The 27,300-nt window shown below is 38.2% G+C and overlaps 1 protein-coding gene across 1 annotated transcript in view; it reads right to left on the bottom strand.

The window, feature by feature from the left end:
* GALNTL6 (polypeptide N-acetylgalactosaminyltransferase like 6) overlaps positions 1 to 27,300 on the bottom strand; it is a 1,456,655-nt gene that overhangs the window by 949,321 nt on the left and 480,034 nt on the right. The window contains exon 2 of the mRNA XM_068974511.1: positions 25,888 to 25,996. Within this exon, the coding sequence (XP_068830612.1) occupies positions 25,888 to 25,996 (109 nt within the window). The remainder of the gene's footprint in view (positions 1 to 25,887; positions 25,997 to 27,300) is intronic.

Here is a 27,300-nt window from a genome sequence, read left to right as displayed (position 1 = left end):
TATCATTGTTTCTTGCATTTATTGGTTTAAATTTACACATCTCTTCATAGTTTTAATCTTTCTGACCATAATTTCTGTCTTGTTTTGATCGATTTCTGTCTTTTATTTTCTCTTTTAAATTATGAAAATATGATAACACATTTACAGGAGACTTGAAAAATACAGAATACTATACACTACAATTATTTTTTAAGTAGATAAATAAAAAATTTTAGCTGGAGTTTCAATATCAAATTCTCAGAAATTAACAGAATGAATAGACAGAAAAGTAGTAGGATATAGTAGACCTGAAACATGAACTAATCCAACATAATTAAGATTTATACCATTTGCACACCAACAGCAGGATACAAATTCTATTCAAGTCCCCAAACACTGTAAGTCTGGAGATACTGGAGCATATACAAGGTCATAAAGCAAGGTGCAAAAGTTTTATGGTCGAAACGTATTGAAATCATGCACAATCTTTGATCTTATCACTCTGAGATTAGGTTGGAAATCAATATCAAAAGATATTTGAAAATAACCCACATATTTTCAAGTGTAATGTGACATTTACCAAGAGAGATCTTTGACACAGCCACTGAAAGCCTCAATAAAGCTAGAAGACTGAAAAAACAGAGAGAGTGATTGCAAAGAAGAAGGCATTCTCCAAGGAAGGCATACAGATGGCCAACACACACATGAAAGATGCTCAGGCTTGCTCACTATTAGAGAAATGCCGATCTAAACTGCCATGAGATACCACTCACACCAGTCAGAAGGGCCATTATCAAAAAACCTACAAACAAAAGTTGCTGGAGAGGGTGTGGAGAAAATGGAACCCTCTTGCACTGTTGGTGGGAATGTAAACCGATACAGCCACTATGGAGAACAGTGTGGAGATTCCTTAAGAAACTAGGAATAAAGATACCATATGACTCAGTATTCCCACTACTGGGCATCTACACTAAGAAAATCAGAATCGGAAAAGATACATGTACCCCTATGTTCATTTCAGAACTATTTACAATAGTTAGGACATGGAAGCAACCTAGATGTCCATTGACAAATGAATGGATAAAGAAGCTGAGGTACATATATACAACAGACTATTACTTGGTCATAAAAGGAACGCATTTGAATCAGTTCTAATGAGGTAGATGAAACTAGAGCCTATCATATAGAGTGAAATAAGTCAGAAAGAGAAAAACAAACATTGTATACTAGTGCATATATATGGAATCTAGAAAGATGGTACTGACGAACCTATTTGCAGCACAACAGCAATGATGCAGACATAGAGAACAGACTTATGGACATGGGGGTGGATAGAGGAAGGAGAGGGTGGGGCACACGGAGACAGCATTATGGACACATATACACTCCATATATAAAGTAGATAGTCAACAGGGATATGCTGTATGACTCGGGTAACTAAAACCAGGGCTCTGTAACAGCCTAGAAGGGTGGGATGGGGTGGGAGGTGGGAGGGAGGTTCAAGAGGGAGGAGGCATATGTATACCTATGGTTGACTCATGTTGATGTTTGTCAGAAAACAATACAATATTGTAAAGCAGGTATCCTTCAATTAAAAATAAATAAATTTAAAAAGATATTAAGCAAAAAAAGTGAGAAATCAATATCAAAATGAGAAATATCAGATACTTTAAAAAGAACATTAATTTGGAAATTAAATTTCCACTTTTAAATGATGGGTGTACCTAAAAAATCATAGCAAGGAAAGTTAGAAAATATTTGTGACAAAATAAAAATGAAAAGAAAATTTATCAGAATTTGTTGCATGCAGTTGAAGCTGCCCAATGGAATTAAATATACTGTGAAATCTTGAACAAGGCATGAAAACAAATAATGGACTGTAGCATAAAATTTTGTGAAATTTGATCAAAATCTGTACTTTAGTTAATAACACTGTTGATGGCATCACTGACTCAATGAATATGAGTTTTGGCAAACGCCAGGAGATAGTGAAGTATAGGGAAGCCTGGCGTGCTGCAGTTCATGGGATTGCAGAGTCAGACATAGCAACTGAACAACAACATACCTCAATGTTAAAGAAAGAAGAGAGAAATACCCGCAACTCATAATCTATTCCTTTTATACTTGTATTAAATGTTTTAAGTGGAAATTTCCATTTTTAGTTCTAGACAGCCCTAGGCATGGTTTAGCTGCCCTCTTTCAAAGCTTTACTGGTATTGTTGCTGCTGGTTTTCAGGCGCCTTCTGTCCCCTCCTGACTCTCTCTTTGATTAGATTTCAACTCTTCTGGTGAAGGATCCTCTTGTGTTCCTTCTTCTGGCCGTTGGCCCCCTTAGCTCACTATTATGCTCCACTTTTCTCTTGGTTTTCCTGTCTCTTGGAATCCACGTTCATCTCTTCTATCTTGGTGGCCACACTAGAACTGAAAGGTCTCAGTCGCTCAGCCATGTCTGACTCTGTGACCCCAGGGACCTAGCCCAGCAGGCTCCTCTGTCTGTGGAATTCTCAAAAAAGAACAGATAAGAACACTGGAGTGGGTAGCCATTCCCTTCTCCAGGAGATATTTGCGAATCAGGGGTTGAACCCTTGTTTCCTGCATTGCAGGCAGATTCTTAACCATCTGAGCCACCAGGGAAGCCCAACTAGAATTGGTAGGAGGTCATTAAATTGCAAGTCCTTATGGGTGGACAAGCAGTAGAAGACAACTAAGATGCAAAAGAGAGAGCTGTTTGCTAGGCAGGGAGAAAGAGCACTTCTAATTGGCTGATCCATGCATACCTGCAAATCTGCTGGGAAGCTGCTAGTGCTTCTGTGTAACATGCTCAATTTCCCTGTTCCTAAAGTCCAGGGAGGTGTTTGTGAGAGCATTTTCTGCTTTTAGTACTTTCACGTTTAGTATTAAAATAAATTTCCCTTAGCTGACTGAGGTAACCTGTGTGTCCATTCCAAGATGATGGAATTCAGACATTACTTTAAGAAATACTTAAGGGACCTCTACAGAGTGTAAAAACTTATGGAAAATGTGCATTTCATTAAAAAAAAAGTATTGCATTGTCATTGAATATATTTTGTTCATTGTTAAAAAATGACTGCAAGTCTCTTTCACAAAAAAGGTAGTATTGCTTTCTGAGTACTTAAGAAGTTGCTTTTTCCATATGACTGTTGATTATTTTGAAAAATAATTTCCCAAGCATTTGTTAGTTTGCTAATACTTTAATAAAATTGTAATGTTGATTAAAATAAATTAAAATACAATTTATAATGCTTTAGATTGTTGATTAGGAGTTTATGAATGCCTGCTTCTTTTAGCACAAGAGTATATTGAACACAGAAATCACAAAGAATCATCTGACCTACATTTACATATATAAAAATACATCTCTACCTAGTGGGGTGCAAAGAGGGACCCCAGCTAGAGTCTGCTTGTAGCTATCCTTAGGACTTACCATATCTGGTGAGCCAGCCTAGAGGGAACACAGCCCCACCCATCAACAGAAAATTGGATTAAAGATTTACTGAGCATGGCCCCACCCATCAGAACAAGACTCAGATTACCCCACAGCTGTTCCTTCTATCAGGAAGCTCTTATCCTTATTTATCAGAGGGCAGACAGAATGAAAATCACAATCACAGGAAACTAACCGATCTGATCACATGGACCACAGCCTTGTCTAGCTCAATGAAACTATAAGCCATGCCATGTAGGGCCACCCAAGACTGATGGGTCATGGTGGACACTTTTGATAAAAACGTGGTCCACAGGAGAAAGGCATGGCAAACCACTTCAGTATTCTTGCCTTGAGAACCCCATGAACAGTATGAAAAGACTAAAAGGTATGACAATGAAAGATGAAGTCCCCAGGTTGGTAGGTAGCTAATATGCTACAGCAGAAAAGTGGAGAAATAGCTCCAGAAAGAATGAAGAGACTGAGCCAAAGGAAAAAAAAAATGCCCAGTTGATGATGTTACTGGTGATGAAAGTAAAGCCTAATGCTGTTAAGAACAATATTGCATAGGAACCTGGAATGTTAGGTCCATAAATCAAGGTAAATTGGAAGTGGTCAAACAGGAGATGGTAAGAGAGAACACTGACATTTTAGGAATCAGTGAACTAAAATGGACTGGAATAGGTTAATTTAACTCAGATGACCATATATTTACTACTGTGGACAAGAATCCCTTAGAGAAAATGGAGTAGCCCTCATTAAAAAAAAAAAAAAAAAAAAAGAGTATGAAATGCAGTACTTGGGTACAATCTCAAAAATGATAGAATAATCTCTGTTCATTTCCAAGGCAAACCAATATCATAGTAATACAAGTCTATGCCCCAGCCACTAATGCCAAAGAAGCTGAAGTTAAACAGTTCTATTAGAAATGTCTACAAGACCTTCTAGAACTAACGACAAAAAAAAAAACAATGTCCTTTTCATCATCAGTTCAGTTCAGTTGCTCAGTCGTGTCCGACTCTTTGCTACCCCATGAATCGCAGCACGCCAGGCCTCCCTGTCCATCATGCCATCCAGCCATCTCATCCTCTGTCGTCCCCTTCTCCTCCTGCCCCAAATCCCTCCCAGCATCAGAGTCTTTTCCAATGAGTCAACTCTTCGCATGAGTTGGCCAGAGTACTGGAGTTTCAGCTTTAGTATCATTTATTCCAAAGAAATCCCAGGGTTGATCTTCTTCAGGATGGACTGGTTGGATCTCCTTGCAGTCCAAGGGACTCTCAAGAGTCTTCTCCAACACCACAGTTCAAAAGCATCAATTCTTCGGTGCTCAGCCTTCTTCACAGTCCAACTCTCACATCCATACATGACCACAGGAAAAACCATAGCCTTGACTACACGGACCTTAGTCGGCAAAGTAATGTCTCTGCTTTTGAATATGCTGTCTAGGTTGGTCATAACTTTTCCTCCAAGGAGTAAGCGTCTTAATTTCATGGCTGCAGTCACCATCTGCAGTGATTTTGGAGCCCCCCAAAATAAAGTCTGACACTGTTTCCACTGTTTCCCCATCTACTTCCCATGAGGTGATGGGACCAGATGCCATGATCTTCGTTTTCTGAATGTTGAGCTTTAAGCCAACTTTTTCACTCTCCTCTTTCACTTTCATCCAGAGGCTTTTTAGTTCCTCTTCACTTTCTGCCATAAGGGTGGTGTCATCTGCATATCTGAGGTTATTGATATTTCTCCCAACAATCTTGATTCCAGCTTGTGTTTCTTCCAGTCCAGCGTTTCTCATGATGTACTCTGCATATAAGTTAAATAAGCAGTGTGACAATACACAGCCTTGATGTACTCCTTTCCTGTTTGGAACCAGTCTGTTATTCCATGTCCAGTTCTAACTGTTGCTTCCTGGCCTACATACAGATTTCTCAAGAGGCAGGTCAGGTGGTCTGGTATTCCCATCTGTTTCAGAATTTTCCACAGTTTATTGTGATCCACACAGTCAAAGGCTTTGGCATAGTCAATAAAGCAGAAATAGATGTTTTTCTGAAATTCTCTTGCTTTTTCCATGGTCCAGTGGATGTTGGTATATTGATCTCAGGTTCTTCTGCCTTTTCTAAAACCAGCTTGAACGTCTGGAAGTTCATGGTTCACGTATTGCTGAAGCCTGGCTTGGAGAATTTTGAGCATTACTTTACTAGCGTGTGAGATGAGTGCAATTGTGCGGTAGTTTGAGCATTCTTTTACATTGCCTTTCTTTGGGATTGGAATGAAACTGATCTTTTCCAGTCCTGTGGCCACTGCTGAGTTTTCCAAACTTGCTGGCATATTGAGTGCAGCACGTTCACAGCATCATCTTTCAGGATTTGAAACAGCTCTACTGGAATTCCATCATCTCCACTAGATTTGTTCATAGTGATGCTTTCTAAGGCCCACTGGACTTCACTTTCCAAGATGTCTGGCTCTAGATTAGTGATCACATCATTGTGATTATCTGGGTCGTGAAGATCTTTTTTGTACAGACTTCCGTGTATTCTTGCCACCTCTTCTCAATATCTTCTGCTTCTGTTAGGTCCATACCATTTCTGTCCTTTATCGAGCCCATCTTTGCATGAAATGTTCCCTTGGTATCTCTGATTTTCTTGAAGAGATCTCTAGTCTTTCCCATTCTGTTGTTTTCCTTTATTTCTTTGCATTGATCACTGAAGAAGGCTTTCTTATCTCTCCTTGCTATTCTTTGGAACTCTGCATTCAGATGCTTATATCTTTCCTTTTCTCCTTTGTTTTTCACCTCTCTTCTTTTTACAGCTATTTGTAAGGCCTCCCCAGACAGCCATTTTGCTTTCTTGCATTTCTTTCCCATGGGGATTGTCTTGAGCCCTGTCTCCTGTACAATGTCACGAACCTCAGTCCATAGTTCATCAGGCACTCTGTCTATCAGATCTATGCCCTTAAATCTATTTCTCACTTCCACTGTATAATCATAAGGGATTTGATTGAGGTCATACCCGAATGGTCTAGTGGTTTTCCCTACTTTCTTCAATTTGAGTCTGAATTTGGTAATAAGGAGTTTATGATCTGAGCCACAGTCAGCTCCTGGTCTTTTTTTTTTTTTTTTAACTGTATAGAGCTTCTCCATCTTTGGCTGCAAACAATATAATCAATCTGATTTTGGTGTTGACCATCTGGTGATGACTGAAATGCAAAAGTAGGAAGTCAAGAGATACTTGGAGTAACAGGCAAATTTGGCCTTGGATTACAAAAGGAAGCAGGGCAAAGGCTAACAGAGTTTTCCCAAGAGTACGCACTGGTCATAGGAAACACCCTCTTCCAGCAACACAAGAGCAGATTACACATGGTCATCACCAGATGGTCAGATAGATTATATTCTTTGCAGCAAAAGATGGAGAAGCTCTATTCAGTCAGCAAAAACAAGAGTGGGAGCTGACTGTGGCTCAGATCATGAACTCTTTATTGCAAAATTCAGACTTAAATTGAAGAAAGTAGGGAAAACCACTAGATCATTCAGGTATGACCTAAATCAAATCCCTTAGGAGTATACAGTGGAAATGACAAATAGATTCAAGGGATTAGATCTGATAGACAGAGTGCCTGAAGAATTATGGACAGAGGTTCCTAACATTTTATAGTAGGTGGTAACCAAAACCATCCCAAGGAGAAGAAATGCAAAAAGGCAAAATGGTTGTCTGAGGAGGCCTTACAAATAGCTGAGAAAAGAAGACAAGCAAAAGGCAAAGGAGAAAAGGAAACATATACCCATCTGAATGCAGAGTTCCAAAGAATGGCAAGGAGAAATAAGAAAACCTTCCTCAGTGATTCATGCAAGGAAATAGATGAGAAGAAGAGAATGGGAAAGACTAGAGATCTCTTCAAGAAAATTAGAGATACCAAGGGAATATTTCATGAAAAGATAGGCACAATAAAGGACAGAAATGGTATGGACCTAACAGACACAGAAGATATTAACAAGAGGAGGAGGCAAGAATACACAGCAGAATTATACAAAAAAAAAAAAAAAAACTCAGTGACCCAGTTAACCATGATGGTGTGATCACTCACTTAGAGCCAGACATCCTGGAGTGCAAAGTCAAATGAATTGGAGGTGATAGAATTCCAGTTGAGTTATTTCAAATCCTAAAAGATGATGCTCTGAAAGCACTACACTCAATATGCCAACCACTTTGGGAAACTCAGCAGTGGCCACAGGGCTGGAAAAAGGCAGTCTTCATTCCAATCCCAAGGAAGGGCAATGCCAAAGAATTTTCAAACTACTGCACAATTGCACTCATCTCCCATACTAGCAAAGTAATGCTCAAAATTCCCCAGACATGCTTCAATAGTACATGAACTGAAAACTTCCAGATATTCAAGCTGGATTTAGAAAAGGCAGAGAAACTGGATATCAAATTGCCAATATCCATTGGATCAAATAAAAAGCAAGAGAATTCCATGGAAACATTTACTTTTGCTTCATTGACTATGCTAAAGCCTTTGACTGTGTGGATAAACAGACTGTGAAAAATTATTTAAGAGATAGGAATACCAGACCACCTTACCTGCTTCTTGAGAAATCTATATGCAGGTCAAGAAGCAACAGTTAGAACTGGACCTGTAGTGACAGATTGGTTCCAAATTGGGAAAGGAGCATGTCAAGGCTGGGTATTATCACTCTGTCTATTTAACTTATATGCAGAGTACATCATGCAAAATGCCAAGCTGGATAAAGCACAAGAATCAAGATTGCTGGGAGAAATATCAATAATCTCAGATATGACACCATCCTCATGGCAGAAAGTAAAGAGGAACTAAAGAGCCTCTTGATGAAAATGAAAGAGGAGAGTAAAAAAGCTGTCTCAAAACTCAACACAGCAAAAATGAAAATTAATGCATCTGGTACCATCAGTTCATGGCAAATAGATGGGGAAATAATGGAAAGAGTGACAGATTTTATATTCTTGGTCCAAAATCACTGCAGATGGTGACTGCAGCCATGAAATTAAAAGACACTTGCTCCTTTGGAAGAAAAACTATGACCAACCAAGATAGCATATAAAAAGCAGAAACATTACTTAGCTGACAAAGATCTATATAGCCAAAGGTATGGTTTTTCCAGTAGTCATGTATGGATGTGAGAGTTGGACAATAAAGAAAGCTGAGCACCAAAGAAGTGATGCATTTCAACTGTGGTGTTAGAGGAGACTGTTCAGAGTCCCTTGGACTGCAAGGTGATTAAACTCATCAGTCCTATAGGAAATCACTCTGAATACTGGAAGGACTAATGATGAAGCTGAAGCTCCAATATTTGACCACATGATGTGAAGACTTGACTCACTGGAAAAGACCCTGATGCTGGGAAAGACTGGAGGCAGGAGGAGAAGGGGATGACAGAGGATGAGATGGTTGGTTGGCATCACCTACTCAATGGGTATGAGTTAGAGCAAGCTCCGGGAGTTGGTGATGGACAGGGAAGTCTGGTGTGCTGCAATCCATGGGGTCGCAAAGAGTCAGACACAACTGAGTGACTGAACTGAACTGAAATGTGTCTATTGGCTTAATAGTATTTTCTTGAGGGTTTTCACAGATGGACATTGTTCCCATGCCAGCAGTGAACTGGAGGAAACAAGTGTCTAGCACAGCCAGTTGGTGTCTAACTGATACTGGTTTCTGATAAGACTTCAGAAACTTAGAGCTGAGTTCTTTAGACACAAGGACTGGTTGAAGGAGCTGTTTTTTGTGAGGTTCTGTGGAGAGAGCTCAGGTTCAAGTGACTAATGACAAAGTGCACCCCAATAGCTGTCTATTGTAGGTGCAGTGGCCAGATTCAAAGAATGAGGCATCAGGATTTGGTGGACATATAAACCTCAAGGATTCCAGACACATGGGAGGGTTCACAGAGAGGAGATCTGGGGTTCTGAGCATAGTTGGAGGACTGAGTCATCAGAGAAACGAAATTATCACCATGAACTTGGGCGCCACTGGAAACACAGGTGGATGAGCATAGGGCAATTCAGGGCACAGGTGTTATAAAGGGCAAGAGTCCTAAAGAAAAGTCAGAGAGACTTTGAGAGATTCTCATAAAGAGATGAGAATAAGCAGCAGATAAAAGAGTCTGAATTCCCTGGAGTCCCCGGAATTCCCTGGAGTTATGGCATTGATTTGAACATATATGTGTGTATGCATATATAACCACTTGATATATGTATTATATAACATACATGCACATGTATAAAATCACACATATATATGTAAAAAATCATTTTTCTAATTTTTTCCCTATTTTGAAATAATATTAATATTTACCATCCCTACTTTATAGGATTTTTGTGAGAAACACTGAGGTAATGTGCAAAAACAAAATCACTGCACACAAGTTAAGGAACTGTATAGAGAAGATGAAATAATAAAATGTCATATAAGGTAAATAATAATATAGGACTTATAGAAAAAAGGCTAGACCTTTGTCATAATGTTAACTGGCTTTCCAAATTTAGATAATTTTTATGACTTTTTTCTGTTTATAAAATTCTTGTGATGCATATATCAGAGGCTTATAAAATATCTCATTAAGTTAAATAAAAATATTTCTATTATTGCAATACACAAAGGCTAAGAATTAAATATCAATCCAATAGTTTAGGCTTCCCTGGTAGCTCAGAGAGTAAAGAATCTGTCTGCAGTGCTGGAGACCTGGGTTCAATCCCTCCGTCAGGAAGACTCCCTGGAGAAGGGAATGGCAACTCACTCCAATACTCTAGCTTGGAGAATTCCATGGACAGAGGAGCCTGGTGGGCTCAAGCCCATAATTTATTCATAAAACATCTGCTAAAACTTCAAAAGTTTTTTCTTAATGCTTCTTATTCCTCAAAACAATGTAAAGTTATTTGTGCATGAGTGGAATCTCTACAAATAAATATATCTCAGTTAATATGCACTGAGTGAGTGAGTGAAAGTTGCTCAGTCATGTCTCACTGTTTATGACTCCAAGGACTGTATTCCATGGAATTCTCTAGGCCAGAATACTGGAGTGGTTAGCTTTGCCTTCTCCAGGGGATCTTCCCAACTCAGGGGTTGAACCCAGGTCTCCCACACTACAGGTGGATTCTTTACCAGCTGAGCCACAAGGGAAGCCCAAGAACACTGGAGTGGCTAGTGTATATATTCTCCAGGGGATCTTCCTGACCCAGGAATCAAACTAGGGTTTCCTGCATTGCAGGCAGACTCTTTACCAACTGAGCTATCAGGGAAGCTCTAATATGCACTACTAAATTCTATTAGACAGTTAATCTAGGTCAGTGTCTATTTAGATTAATCTAATTCATTGTAGTTCAATAATGTATTTGACTACTAGAGATCAAATTGCCAACATCCATTGGATCATGGAAAAAGCAAGAGAGTTCCAGAAAAACATCGATTTCTTCATTATTGACTATGCCAAAGCCTTTGATTGTGTGGATCACAATAAACTGTGGAAAATTCTGAAAGAGATGGGAATACCAGACCACCTGACCTGCCTCTTGAGAAATCTGTATGCAGTTCAGGAAGCAACAGTTAGAATTGGACATGGAACAATAGACTGGTTCCAAATAGGGAAAGGAGTATGTCAAGGCTGTATATTGTCAACCTGCTTATTTAATTTATATGCAGAGTACATCATGAGAAACGCTGGACTGGAAGAAACACAAACTGGAATCAAGATTGCCAGGAGAAATATCAATAACCTCAGATATGCAGATGACACCACCCTTATGGCAGAAAGTGAAGAGGAACTAAAAAGCCTATTGATGAAAGTGAAAGAGAAGAGTGAAAAAGGTGGCTTAAAGCTCACCATTCAGAAAAGGAAGATCATGCCATCTGGTCCCATCACTTCATGGGAAATAGATGGGGAAAGAGTGGAAACAGTGTCAGACTTTATTTTTTGGGGCTCCAAAATCACTGCAGATGGTGACTTCAGCCATGAAATTTGAAAGTTATAACCAACCTAGATAGCATATTGAAAAGCAGAGACATTACTTTGCCAACAAATGTCCGTCTAGTCAAGGCTATGGTTTTTCCAGTAGTCATGTATGGATGTGAGAGTTGGACTGTGAAGAAAGCTGAGCATCAAAGAATTGATGCTTTTGAACTGTGGTGTTGGAGAAGACTCTTGAGAGTCCCTTGGACTGCAAGGAGATCCAACCAGTCCATTTTGAAGGAGATCAGCCCTGGGATTTCTTTGGAAGGAATGATGCTAAAGCTGAAACTCCAGTACTCTGGCTACCTCATGAGAAGAGTTGTCTCATTGAAAAAGACTGTGATGCTGGGAGGGATTTGGGGCAGGAGGAGAAGGGGACGACAGAGGATGAGATGGCTGGATGGCATCACTGACTCGATGGACGTGAGTCTGAGTGAACTCTGGGAGTTGTAATGGACCGGGAGGCCTGGCGTGCTGCAATTCATGGGGTTGCAAAGAGTTGGACACGACTGAGCGACAGAACTGAACTCAACTGAATATATTTGGATTCCTAAGACTCAGTTGGTCTCCAAGGTAATTCAAATTATTATTAAATACGTGATAATACTAATTCTGCAATGCTTTCTTAGTCACTTCACATCAGGAAAGCAAATATTGTGTTAAATTAAATCCTTTGACCATCAAATCCTATTTTCCCATTATTTTATGGTATCTGTGCTGTGCTTAGTTGCTCAGTCTTGTCTTAGCCTATGAGCTCATGGACTGCAGCACACCAGGCATCTCTCTCCCCTACTATCTCCTGAAGTGTGCTCAAATTCCTGTCCATTCACTCAGTGATGCCATCCAACCATCCAGTCTCTGTCTCCCCCTTCTCCTTGCCCTCAGTCTTTCCCAGAATCAAGGTCTTTTCCAATGAGTTGGCTCTTCACAGCAGCTGGCCAGACTGTTGATGCTTCCCTGTATATATATATATGTCCTCTGTATATAGTATATACACACTACTACATATAAAATAGATAACCAACAAGGACCTACTTATAGGACATGGAACTATACTCAATATTTTGTCATAATATATAAGGGATAATAATTTGAAATATATACATACAAACATATATATGTAAATTTGCCATACACTTGATACTAACACAACATTATAAATCAATGATACTTCAATTAAAAAAATGAACAATGCTAGATCTGAGCTTCTAGTATTCCTGAGGACCACTTATACTATGTTTCTGGACTAGGAAGTGTTGTAAGGCAGAGGTGATTTCATCTGGCATGAAGGCTTCTCCAAAACCTCTGCTACTCACTCAAAGAGCTCCAAATCAAACTAGGGTCTCTGGTTCTGAACTAGTGTATGGAAGTCTTGTTTGGGTCTCTCCCACTGGCATTCTCCTTCTCCATTCCTTTACATATTAGCCCTTGGTAGGTAAAGGAGCTGGGGTAGCCCAGAACTCATTACTGATCAACTTATGGCAGGTCCTGGATGTGAATTTTGGAGAGTGTTCAAATTATCACTGAATCTCTATGCCTCGTGTGTAAAATACAAAGCCTTAATGACTGTTTGAGAGCAAAGGAATGAATGATTTCCTTCAAACCATGGGAAACTCAGTAATCATAGCATTGTTGTTTTTGTTTAGTCTCTAAGTCATGTCTGACTCTTGGAGACCCCATGGACTGTATAACCCACCAGACTCCTCTGTCCATGGGATTTCCCAGGCAACAATAGTGAAGTGAGTTGCCATTTCCTACACCAGGGGGTCTTCCGGACCTAGGGACTGAACCTGCATCTCTTGCATTGACAGGCAGTGTCTTTACCTCAGCGCCACCTGGGAAGGTCCCCAGATGGTATTTTCTTCCAAAAGAAGGTAGTTTCTTCTCCACAGAAACAGTCATGTGCAGTGCAGCCACCTTCATGAATTATCTTAGCTGGATCTCATGGGTAACTTGCTGTGGCTTCCATATCAGCAATTGCTGTTTTACTTTGCACTTTTATATCACGGAGATGCCTTCTTTCCTTCAGCCTGATGACCCAGTCACTTCTGCTTCACACTTTTTCTTCTGCAGCTTCCTCACCTTTCTCAGCCCTCACAGAATTGAGGGCTTCCCAGATGGTGCTAGTGGTAAAGAACACACTTGCCAACACAGGAGACATAAGAGACAAGAGTTTGATCCCTGGGTCGGGAAGACCCCCTGGAGGATGGCGTATTCTTGCCTGGAGAATCCCATGGACAGAGGAGCCTTGTGGGCTACAGTCCATAAGGTCACAAAGAGTTGGACACCACTGAAGTAACTAAGCACACACAAACACAGAACTGAAGAGACTTAGAAACTTGCTCTGGATTATGCCTTGGTTTAAGGGAATGCTGAGACTGGTTTGATCTTTTGTCCTGGCCACGACACCTTTCTTTATATGAGCAGTAAGGCTGTTTAATTTTCTTATCAATCACGTGCTTACAGCAGCAGCAAATTTAATTTCTATTAGGAAGTTTTGCTTTGCACTTACACTTGGTTCACTGTTTGGCGTAAGAGGTTTAGCTTTTGGCCTATCTCAGCTTTTGACCTGCCTTCCTCACTGAGCTTCAGCCTGTCTAGCTTTTGACTTAAAGTGAGAGACATGGAACTCTTCCTGGAGGCCACTGTGGGACTATTAATAGGCCTAATGTCAATATATTGTTGTGTCTCAGGGAATAGGGAGGCCTGAGAAAGGGAGAGAGATGGAAGAGATGGAGCTGTCATCACACACGGCATTTAGCAAGTTCCCTGTATTCTATGACTGTGGTCCATGTTGCCTCTCAACATTTATAATAGGAACTTCAGAGATCCCTGATCAAAGATCACCTTAACAAGTGCAATAATATTAGAAATGTTTACAACATTGTGAGCAAATGCGTTGGAGAAATGGTGCCAATAGACTTATTGAAAGCAGGGTTGTCACAAACCTTCAGTTTGCAAAAAAAAAAAAAAAAAAAAAAGTAATATCTGCCAAGTGCAATAAAATGAGGTCTGCCTGTATATAGATATCCATATATTGAATGTATACTACAGCCCAGGTAGTTTACTTATATAACTTAATTAACACTTAAAGTAACTCTGAAACAAGCATTATCATTAAACCACAGTTTAATTAAACCACTAATGAGAAAAAAAAAGGCTAATTAAGCCCAGATACACTTGCTTATGGAAGTTGATATTTCAACTTTTGCAACATATGCTTAAACTGAATTTTTATTTTCAAGTTAACTTTTTCTTTTTTAAAAAAACATGAACTGAGTGCAGTTTAACAAATTTTCTGAGATGTTTCTATACTGCTATTTTCATATTGTGATACTGAAGGGAATTCTCCCTTGGTAACTGTCATTCACCTCAGTTTCAGCTAAATTTCATTCTATTATTAGTCTCATAAAGAATACATCTCAACAGAATGCTCACTGTCTTTTCAGTTCCAGTTCATGTTTTCATTATTATAGAATGAGTGTCAAAGGAAATATTTCATTAAAAGTTAATTTTAATCTAATGAATAATAATGTTGTTTTGGTAATATTCCCAAATTTTACCACCTTCCAACAAACTTCATTATGAAATTTATTGATAACATATCATAGATGTATAAATTAGACTAAACTGCTAACAATAAATGATGTTCACTGTAGTAGCAAAAAACAGGCCAGATACTACTTTTAAGAGACACAAATGCTATTACTTATATATGGAATCTAAAAAAAAAAAAAAAAAAAAAATGGCTGTTGTTATTGTTTAGTCACTAAGTCTTTTCTGACCCTTTGTGACTCCATGAACTGTCCGTGGCATTTTCCAGGCAAGAATACTGGAGTGGGTTTCCATTTCTTCCTCCAGGGCGTCTTCCAAACCCAGGGATTGAACCCATGTCTCCTGCATTGGATTCTTTTACAACTGAGCTACCTGGGGAACACTGTTCCCCCCTCCCCTAAATGGTACAAATGAACTTATTTACAAAAGAGAAATAGAGTCACACATGCAGAAAACAAACCTATGGTTACCAATGGGGAGAGGGTGGGATGAGTACACTGGGAGGTTGGGATTGACATATATACAGTCTCGTATATAAAAACTAACTAATTAAGGACCTGCTATATAGCACAGGAAACAAAAAATAAGAGACATGAGGCATCCATAAAAGATGGCCAGGAGCTGCTGTAGTTATGGCACAGTGATCTTTTTTTTTTCCCCTGAAAGCAAAGCACTTACAGTCTCTCCAGATGGAGCACATTTTTGTTTCGCATTCTGTTCAGCTGGCAATCTCATTCAATTAAGTAGAATAAAAACATTTAAGAGCAAAATGGGTCCCTGATCAGCACTAAAGGGAGCTCTTGTTTAAAGGAACTTAGGAAAACCCACTGTGAATCATTTTAAACCATGGTGCTTTCTTATCTCTCAAATAGTTTTAGTTCAGGCTTTTCAGAGGTCTTGTGATGGAAACTCATCATCATTAGTATGACCTCTGTCCATGGAATTTTCCAGGCAAGAATGTTGGAGGGGATTTCCAATTCCTAGTCCAGAGATAGAAGGATAATTGCTGTAAAAATTAAGTAGAGTCAACAGTGGAGAGTGAATGAAATGGACTCTGTCTCTACATGATGATATGGTGATTGGGGCAGGCACATAGAAACAGATGATATATGGTCTGAGACCTCAAGGAAGGGGGGAGGGGCAGTGACAATACAGACCACAGCATTTGGTCCAGACAGTGCAAACAACAAGTGATAAGTTCCTTGCCGGGGGCCAGCGTGAGGAACTCCACCCATGGCAAAGGTCATGAGGAAGGAGGCTTGGCATACGCAAAGGCATGATCAAGCCTCAGGAAACCCCCTGTTCCGGAGCATCTAAACCCAAAATCAGAGTCTGTTTTATGCTCTCACCTACATCTCTGACTTTACGGGGGGCTCTCCCCCATAACCGTTTTTCTCAGAGAAGGAGTAAACGTGCAGCTCCAAGGCAATAAAAATTCTTGGGCGTGACAAGAGTGTTTCAGCTTACGGACTGCTCTGAAGGTTATCTAGCCCACCTGTATAGGTTCGTCCGGCCACATGTGATTGTTTACAGCCTCCAAATCTGAGAGGCATGAGATGTTTTAGACTTTCTAAAGGCAAATTCTTTTGGGGAGTTAGAAATTATTAGTATAATGGGTTGGTTAGGAATTATATTGGTGAAGGGTTTTTCATTTGTTGTGTCAATAATTGCTGCTAATTCCCTGCTCTGGGTGGGACAAGGATGTCTCAGGTCAAACCTCTCTGCTGACACACTAGCTTGTGTGACAGGATTATCCATACTCCTGCCACATGATTGTTTACTACCTCTTAACCATAAACAGCACAGAGAGTTTTGGAGTATTTTGAGAGTCTTAATTAGCATAGGGCTTTTTCTTCTTGTTGAGTCAATGATTGCCGCCAGGCCTCCATATCCTTAGGCACTTGGGAATATATTAATCAATGTATTTGGAATATAGAAAAGGAAATACAGTAGTTTTTGATGTTAGCAATACTAGACTTCTTGAGCCAATGGATTTTCTCTTTTGTAATAGATCACTGTACTTTGTTATAAATCACTGTGTCCTTGCTATGTGAAAATGTAACTTTATCATATCTTAAGACTAAATAGATCTTAAGGGGAGCATTGGTGAAAGGATTTTCATTTGTTGGGCTGATGTTTGCTGCTAAATCTCCATGTTCCCTACCCTTCTAATGAATATAACTAACATGTAGGAGAAATAAGTATTAACCTTTAAGATTAATCCTGTTAACCTTGGGTTAAATAAATTCCTTTCTTGATTGTAACTCACTACACCCTCACCCTATAGGAATGCAGCTTTATTTGGAGGGTGGTGCCTGGTTTGAGAAAAAACACACTTGGAAAAAATAAGTTTTTTGGTTATCAGAAAGAAAGGATCATAAAATGTCAGCAGGTCTCACTCATGGCCAGAAGATGATGTAATATCCCTAAGACCTTTTTTTATACATTTATGTGAAGCACCTGATTTTGATAAAGGTCACGACTGCTGACCCCCGTGTGACTCTGTATTCATCCCTATGTGTAACAAAAGGTATATAAGCAAACCCAACAATAAAGAAATCGGATCAGTTTCCGGAAAGACTGATTCCCCCATGTCGCTTCTTTCTTGCTCCTGTTTTTCTGGCTGAATTCCCATCTGCAGCATGATGCTATTCCACGTAATCCAAGTTGTTCAGCCTCCTTTTCTCCACTAATCTTCCTACTACACTATCCATTTCTAATCTCTCTATATCTGTGATTAAATATGCACTTTTCCAAAGACGCTGACTCTGTCCCCACCTTTGAATCACCCTGGATCCACCGGGGCTGGACCCCAGCAGTTCCTGGAACATACTTATCATTCTTGAGGGAAAGCAGAGGACAACGTGACCAGTGGAGACACTACATACTGAACAGTAGATGAGGAGACAAGAGCCGCTGGTCAGGGGTGGATCCTGTGTGAGCTCAGTCATGTTCAAGTCATGGTGACCCCTCAAACTGTAGCCCACGAGGCTCCTCTGTCCATGGATTTCCCAGGCAAGAATACCAGATTGGGTTGCCATTTCCTGACCCAGGGGATCTTCCCGACCCAGGGGTTGAACCCGCTTCTACATGGGCAGGTAGGTTGTTTCTCCACTGAGGCCCTGGGGAAGCCCAGGGGTGGATTGTGCTGCAGCTCATATTCACAGAAAGGACTTGCAGTACATTTTGGATTTGATGACTGGGCTTTGTATGCTTTGGAGCAGAGGCGTGGGATGATCTGCTTATGTGTTTTTAGAAGATGACTCTAGCTGCAGTCTGAAGCACTGACCACAGGGTAGGGATATCAGTGAGGAGGTGACTGAAAAAGTTTAGGCACAAGAGATTAATGATCAGCATTCAAACAGCCATGGTGTCGATAACTATGTCAAGTCATGGCTCTGTGACAACCATGGCATCATGGCTGGAGTGAAAGCACCTGCAACTATCCTCATGCTACAGAAATGCTACTAGAATTCATTTTTGTCTATTTTTTTTTTCTTCCATAGTTTGGAATAGTATTTGAAGTATAGTGAACATCAATATTTAAAGTATTTGTCAAATAAGTGAATCAACAATTGAACAAAATGACAAGACTGAAAATCTTCACTGGTCAAACCTGTAAGTATGACTAACTACACAAACGGATATAATGAGAACTTTTATATAATTCCACAGGATTCCTAAGCCACATAGTGGAATGCATGGTTGTGATTATATAAGAATACAATGTATTTCAGAGAAAGAGAGCATCTACAAAGATTGAAAACAGCTTTCCTCCTGTTGAATTCACATATATTGAAATTCGAAAAACTAGTGATAAACACAGTGAAATCTGAGTTAGAATAAAAAGAATGGACAAGAAAATTTTTTACATTTCAAAATTACAAATAGCTACTCTCTAGAAATACAGATCTGGGGCCTTATGAAAGAGTTCATAAACCATACCAAGATGTGTTCACTTACACACACAACCCTGCATCACTGTGGATGGATGACTTAAAAAGTATGTTTTATCACTTAAACAGCAATGGTAGGAGAAATAAGGAATATCACATAATTAGAAACAGCTGCCTACTGAATTTTCTTCTGGACATCCAGCAGAAGTTATGAGATTCATCATTCAGAGAAATGCCATAGGCAGAGTTTGTCTTTATATCAGAAATATGTCACATTTTTTCAATTTATACATGGAATGATGTCAGCTGAATGCTCTTTAGTAGCATATCTTTACCTGCTATCAATATAATGATTATACCAAGCTTAATTGATATTGACCCATTGACCCACCAATTTTTATACACTATCTCTTATACTTCAAAACAGTCTGTATTTCAGTTCATTTCATTCAATTGTTATAATAATTTGAATGATGGTTCAAAAAGCATGTTTATCAATTTTGTGATATAATAAAACTCAAAAGGATAGCTAAGTTGTTAGGAAATAAAATCTAATGTCACTAAATTCTAAAATGATATGAAACCAAATAAAATATAATGGGATCATATATGAGATATATGAGCACAAAAAATAATGCCTAAAATATGACCTTGATCATAGGAAATAATGAGAAAGAGAATTCATAAAAATTAACTTGATGAAAGCACAAATGTATCTGGAATCAGGATATGACTTCATTCTTGAAAATTTGATTTACTTCTTCTGGGAAGCCTGCCTGAACCCAAAATGGTATTTTGGGCACTATTCTTCTATAGATAATTTGGTTTGGTAAATGCTACTTCCCAAAACAAATCTATGAAATAGAAACTCTAAAAAACATTAATCAGAATTCTTCTAACAAATTTAAAAAAATCCTTATAATTTACTATAACTGTAAGGATACAGATGTACCAAAAAATAACTGTAAGTTACACCTGTTTGGAAATCATTTAATTGCTCCTTATATATGTTCATTTTTAATGTAAGAACTCTCCATTTCCTCAACCCAAAGCCATCTACAGATTCAGTTGCAATCACTATCAAATTATCAAGGGCATTTTTCACAGAAGTATAACAAAAAATTTCACAATTTGTATGGAAACACCAATGACTCCAAATAATGAAAGCAACCTTGAGAAAGAAGAACAGAGCTGGAGGAATCAGCCCTCTTGAACTTAGACTTTACTACAAAGCTATAGTCAACAAAAGAGTATGGCACTGGCACAAAAACAGGAATATAGATCTGTAGAATAGGAGAGAGTCCAGAGATAAACCCATGCAACTCTGGCTACCTAACCTATGAGAAAGGAGGCAAGAATATACAATGGAGAAAAGAGAGCCTCTTTGATAAGTGATGCTGGAAAAACTAGACAGCTACATGGAAAAGATGGAAAGAACACACTTTAACATCATATACAAAAATAAACTTATTTATTTATTATTATTTTTATTGAAATGAATTGATTATTATTATTTTATTGAATATCTAAATGTAAGGCTGAATACTGACTAAATAAATTAAAAACAAAAAAACAAATGGGACATAATTAAACTTACAAGCTTTTGCACAGCAAAGGAAACCATGAACAAAATGAAAAGACAACCATCAGAATGGTAGGAAATATTTTTCAATAAATTGACTAACAAAGGACTAATCTCAAAACTATACAAAGAGCTCATACAACTCAATATAAAAAACAAACCAAATAACACAATCAAAACCAGGCAGACAGTCAGAATGGCTGCTATCCAAAAGTTTATAAGCAATAAAATCTGGATAGGGTGTGGAGAAAACGGAACCCTTTTGCACTGTTGGTGGGAATGCAAACTAGTATAGCCACTATGGGGAATACTGTGGAGATTCCTTAAAAAACTGGAAATAGAATTGCCTTATGACTCAGCAATCCCACTGCTGGGCATAAACTTGGAGGAAACCAGAATTGAAAGAGACACATGTACCCCAATGTTCAGTGAAGCACTGTTTATAATAGCCAGGACATGTAAACAACCTAGATGTCCATCAGCAGATGAATGGATAAGAAAGCTGTGGCACATATACACAATGGAGTATTACTCAGCCATTAAAAAGAATACGTTTGATTCAGTTCTAATGAGGTGGATGAAACTGGAGCTGATTATACAGAGTGAAGTAAGCCAGAAAGAAAAACATCAATACAGTATACTAACGCATATATATGGAATTTAGAAAGATGGTAATGATAACCCTGTATGCGAGACAGCAAAAGAGACACAGATGTATAGAACAGTCTTTTGGACTCTGTAGGAGAAGTAGAGGGTGAGATGATTTGGGAGAATGGCATTGAAACATATATAATATCATATATGAAACAAATCGCCAGTCCAGTTTCGATTCATGATACAAGATGCTTGGGGCTGGTGCACTGGGATGACCCAGAGGGATGGTATGGGGAGGGAGGTGGGAGGAGGGTTCAGGATGGGGAACACGTGTATACCTGTGGCGGATTCATGTTGATGTATGGCAAAACCAATACAGTATTGTAAAGTAAAATTTAAAAAAAATTTAAAAAATTTTAAAAAAAGAAATAGAAAGAAATCAATAGATAGAGTATACTTAAAAACAAAGGAGAAAATGCATTTTAATCCAATAGATACAACCAAACAAAACATTTTGATTAAAATCAACATTCATTAAGATGTGAACAAGTAAAATTCTCAGAACGCCATGCCCAGATGACTTAGTTTACAGGGTATGGTACATTTTCATCAAGTAGATAAAATCCTAATACAAGTATCTAATTTGCTATTGTCAGAATCATAGCTATCAAAACTAGCTATCAATATCCATTAGACAACATGACACTTGAGGTCCTGGCAAATGCAGAAACAGTAAAAATAACTAAAATTATGAGGTACAGGATGGGAAAACATTTTGCACACTGTCACTACTTACAGACATTATGAATATCTACATTGAGAATCCAAAACAACTTATGGGTAAATGATTATAATCCATAGAAGAGTTTAGAAAGTTTTCCAAAATGAGTCCATATTAAAAAATAATTAACCTTTCTCTATAACAGCAACAAATAGTTCAGAATCTTGATAAGATGAATAACATGCTCAACACCCATATAATGTTAGTTTTCTAGGAAAGCCACTGAAAATGTCTGACAATCAAATTATAAAGACACCCATAAAGATAACAAACAAGCACCAAGAAATATAAACCACAGAATGAATAATTTAACGTTGAAAATTGCAAATTACTCCTTAATTTATCAATATACTTAATACAATTGCAAACTTCCAATATTTTGTGTATATCTGTATATGTGTACATAAAGTCTGAGAAGCTGAATAAAATTTTAAAGTAAAATTTTAAAGAAAATTTTTATGTTAAGAATGGCAACACATTCTCAAGGAAGAAAAGAAAAGACAGCAGGATGAACTTTATCAGATTTCAACAACTGCTATAAAGATATAGTATTCAGATTTGGCCACCTGATGCAAAGAGCTTACTCTTTAGAAAAGACCCTGATTCTGGGAAAGAGTGAAGGCAGAAGGAAAAATGGATGATAGAGGATGAGATGGTTGTATGGCATCACTGACTCAATGGACATGGGTCTGAGCAAGCTCTGGGAGGTGGTGATGGACAGGGAAGCCTGGTGTACACCAGGGGTGGAGTCAGACACGACTGAGCAGCTGAACAGACATGACAGATCCATACATGAAACATTAAGTTATTAGTTTAAAGATTTTTACTCATGGGACAGAATTGAGAAGCCAGAAAGATAACACACAAATATGGGATCTTTTAATAACAGAGTCAACACTCATGGTCTATGTGGAGAAAAATACATTTTCTAGGTAATGGTGTTGTTGACTGGATAGCTAACTAGGCAAAAACTAAATAAATATTAGGTCCCTACCTCACATGATATAAAAATGAAGATGAGCTGCATTTCAGACCGAATGTAAAAGGTAAAATTCTCAAGCTTAAAAAATATGGAACATCAATTAAACCTATCCTTTAAAAATGATTTGCAAATTTGACAACAACAAAATTAAGAACTCCTATTCATTAAACAATATAGACAGACATTTAAAAAATTTACAATTTTGGGATAAGATATTTTCACTGTATACAACCAGGAAAAGATATTATTCAAAATAAGATTACTCTGTGGATCAATAAGAAAAATAAATTTAAAAACTGGAAATAGAAAGGAATAGGAATTTTACCCCAAAGCAGGCATATATGGTTCATAAGCATAAATAAGAGATCAACTACATTAAAATTAGTAAAATGCAAATTCATGTGACAGTGAGTGCCTCACCATGATGAGAAGAAATGAAAAATCAGGCAACGTTAAGTGTTGACAGGATGCAGAGCAATGGGAATTCCATCCATTACTGGAGTAAAATAGGTACGTCAACTTTGGGAAGCAGTTTGTCATATACTACATAGTAAAATTGAAATGTGTATTCCTTGGACATGAAATTCTACTATTAAATATATACCCTAAGAAAATATTGCCTCTATCCCATAACCATGAGCAAGGATACTTAGAGCAATATCATACATAACCAAAACTGGAGAACTCTCAACATGTTTACAAAGTGGAAACTGTTGTAGAAAATTAAACAGCAGTAACAATGAATCAACCAGAATTGCACACATGCAGATGGACAGGTCTCAGAAACAATTCTGAATGAAAGAAGAAAATCATACACTATGATTCAATTCTTAAAGTCCAAACACAGGCAGAATGTAACAGTATTAGCTTAGACGTAAGAAATTACGGAGGAAAGTAAGTGGGAACATGGATTTCAAGGTTTGGAAGAGACAGAATAGCAGTAATAACCGTATTACTTGGCCTATTCATTAAGGACGGAGGTGTTGATTTTGACTTTGCACCTGCATGTATGTCTGTGTGTGCATACTTCTTTTATTTATATTTTACAATATTTAAAAATGATGAATTACAGTCTATTGTGCTTTTCATATATCCTCCAGTGATTCACACACATACTACTATTTAAGAGCTTTTTAATTGCACAAGACATGTCTACTTTAGGAAACTTGTTATAGTACCAATTTTCTTTATAGGTCAATTTCCCTTGCCCCAACTAAGGATGTAAAAATTAAAGGTATGTTTTCCAGTAGGCAGAAAGGGTAGTATTACACAGAAATAAATATGAAGTATTCCCTTTTGTATCCAAAATTTATTGACACAAGCATAAGACAGGCACACCAAATCAAGTGAAAATAATTTAGATGAATAATTACAATTATCATTGGTGGAGTTTATAACATGTATAAATAATAGGCCAATTATTTAAATATATTTAAATATAAATATATAATCTATAGTCCTAATAGCAATTCTGCAAAGTAGAATATCAGAAAGACAAACTGACTTGCCACTTACACAAAAAAGCTAGAATAAGAGCCCAGTTATATCTCTCTCTCTCATACATGCCCTGTCATGACTTCATTTTGCCCAGACTTTATTACTAGGTGTCTGATAGTGGGGTGTAATGGAGCATAAGAAGACCTGACTTAATCTCACTCTGCATCTGGTTAGCCATTTGACTTTGGATAATATTTCATGAGTTCTTAAGACCTCAGTTCTTTTTCTTTCCTTTTCTCTTTTAAGGAATTGGAGATTACAATACTTAATCAGAGTCACTCTGAAGTTTAAACAAAATACGTATGTAAAGCACCCAGCACAAAATATCTATTCAATACCTTTTAAGATGATGATGATAATGATGATGAATTTTCTGTTAAATTATGGGAACAGCTCTCCAATGGTTATAAAGAGGAACAGAGGGCTGGCTCAAAGGAGGGCTGATCAAGCAAACAGGGAGAAGATGAGAGAAATAGCCAAGTGAGAATACTGCTAAAGAGCTCACGTTCCTGCATAGAGTCTTGGCCAAGCAAGGATGATGTAATCTGTAAGAGGCTGATGCTCTGACGTTCTTGGGGCAAGCAGGGATTAGGCGACAGCCTTACTAAGAGAAAAGGACTGAAAGATGAAAATGCAGGACTCTCATTAGGTCAGGCACCCCTGACCCAGAGCTAAGAACATTTGCAGCCCTGAAGAGCCTCATAACCATGTGAATGCCCTCACCTTTGTCTTCCTGGCTAAAGAGTTATGAGGAAGGTTGGCCAGAAGAATCTCAGCCTGCAGCTTCCCAGGGTTCTGCTAATCATCTGACCTGGGTGGGATGCACAGTTTCACTGCTAGGCAGATGCTTTTAGCAAACCACAGCTTCTCTATTCCTGTGATATCTTCACCATGACACAGAAAAGACCAACAAACATCAACGAAGCAACAGAGCTCCTTATTCTGAATAGTACAATATGGGCTTCTCTCAAGTTATTATCCCTGGGTTACTACTTCAGCACCCTTCTGAATTCTTGTTGGCAACAACCTAAGTCCTTATAGAAGGACTTCCTTTTGTCCTTTACTTTTTCCAAGATGTAAAATGTTTCTTCTATCACTACCTCAAGACTAGAACTGTGCTATACATCGATGAACCTACTGAATTCCACTGAACCACCTGTGAGCTTGCCCAAATATCATCAACCTCAGGTCCCTGGCTCCTCTGATCCACCTGCAGTGTTCAGAACTGTGGTCCTCCTTTCATCCTTGGCCCAGCCAGTTAGATACTCCACAGTCCCAATGAGTGAACCATGCTCAAGATATGTGTGTGTCAAGTTAAGCAATTCAAGATAAGTGGAGCAATTCAAGATACCCTCAGCAATTATTGAAAAACATGCAGAAGTATACAACACGACAGATTTCTCAAACTCAAATGACCTCTTGTTCATTTCCTATTGTAAATGCAATTCTTTTTTTCCTCTCTGGAATTTGAAATTGTTTTGGTTCTGCCCATCATTGACCACCAACGGTGCCATGAAACCTACCTTCCTGTGCTCAGAAGGAAGGCTAATGAGAGATGCTGTAAGTGACAAAGCAAAGCAGCACTTGGCTTACACTGAACTCCATACCTGAGCGCATAGCCTCTTTCTGCATGCTGCCATAGTCATGCCAGTCCTTTCTTCTCAAACCATCTGTCCATGCATAGAACTGCCCATCTCCCAGGCCCAGTGGGAATGTCTGTGGAAAAGGAAAGTATTCAGAGCATAAAAAGGAGGCAGTTCCTTCTGTGTGGCTGGTAAACACAGCCAGATGCATCATAGGCAATCGAAAATACTCCAATAACTGATTCTCCCCATATACTGAAAAGAAAGGCATTGCTAGTGACCTGATGGACACACATTTTAAAACCTTTTTCTGTTTTTAAAATAAGAGCCTGTGTCACACACATCATCTACCATTTCCGATTTTATTTTATCCAAAGCCGTTCATAATTTGGTGCAGCACTTCATAGGAGCATAAATGCCTAGCCATTTATGGCAGTAGGGCTATTGATTTTGTATTAAAACAAAATACTTTTTTTGTGTGATTTGTACAATTTTCACTCATTTTGATCAAGTACATCTTAATGGCCTGATGACAATATTAGCAAACATTTGTTGAATGCTCACTGTATACCATGTACTAAGAGGTTCTATGTATAGAAGATCCTTCAGTCTTTACAAGAGTCTTTGACTGTAAATCTCCATGTATCTGCCACTTAAAAGTATTAATAGAATAACTTGAATGAAACTACAGTGGCCAAGCCAGGACTTGGGCCAGTTCTATTAAGACCAAAATTGAGGTGCTAAGGACTATGAAATATTACCTCCCATAAAGAATTCTGTTAATATATGGTGTGTGGTTACACATACAGTTGAAATGATCACCAAATCAACAATGTAGTCACAACATGCTCTACGCTTTTGTGAAACTCAGTGTGTTCTAACGTCACCTTGACTACTATTTTTGTGTACCTTGCTGAAGCTGCTTCTTTCTTTATGGTGCTTATTTTGGTAATAAATAAAATGTTTGGGATGAAGCTTATCTTCACAATCTCAAAAGTCAAGATAATATAAAATAAATGATTTCATGCTCACATACCATTTTCCTTTAGTTCATTTTTAGAAATAATACATCAACAGAAAAAATAGAAGAACACGTTTGAAAGTTTCAGTTTAGGTAAAACAGAAGATGAATAGTTTCAGTGAGGAAAGTAAGAGCCTTTCCAAATAAAAGTTCTTACTTCTTCGTCTGAAGCAGGACAACTATTGTACCTATGAAAAAAGTATCCACCTTCAGTCCATCTTTATGGCTTATAAAGCTTCCACTAGTTTGGAAAGAATAAAAATGGATCTTAATATTTTTAAAAAAGTGGTAGCTAAATCAGAGGAAAGACTTTCCAGATCAGGTGATTATTATCTAAATATATTTTAAAAAATGTTCATTATAGTCATTAAATTCAGGAAAACAACAACAGGGGAATAAACATACAAGGATGATGG

This window comes from Capricornis sumatraensis, chromosome 6, assembly GCF_032405125.1.
Source record: "Capricornis sumatraensis isolate serow.1 chromosome 6, serow.2, whole genome shotgun sequence".
NCBI classification, from domain to species: domain Eukaryota; kingdom Metazoa; phylum Chordata; class Mammalia; order Artiodactyla; family Bovidae; genus Capricornis; species Capricornis sumatraensis.
Note: the sequence above shows the minus strand (reverse complement) of the source record. Positions and strands in the feature narration are given on the sequence as shown.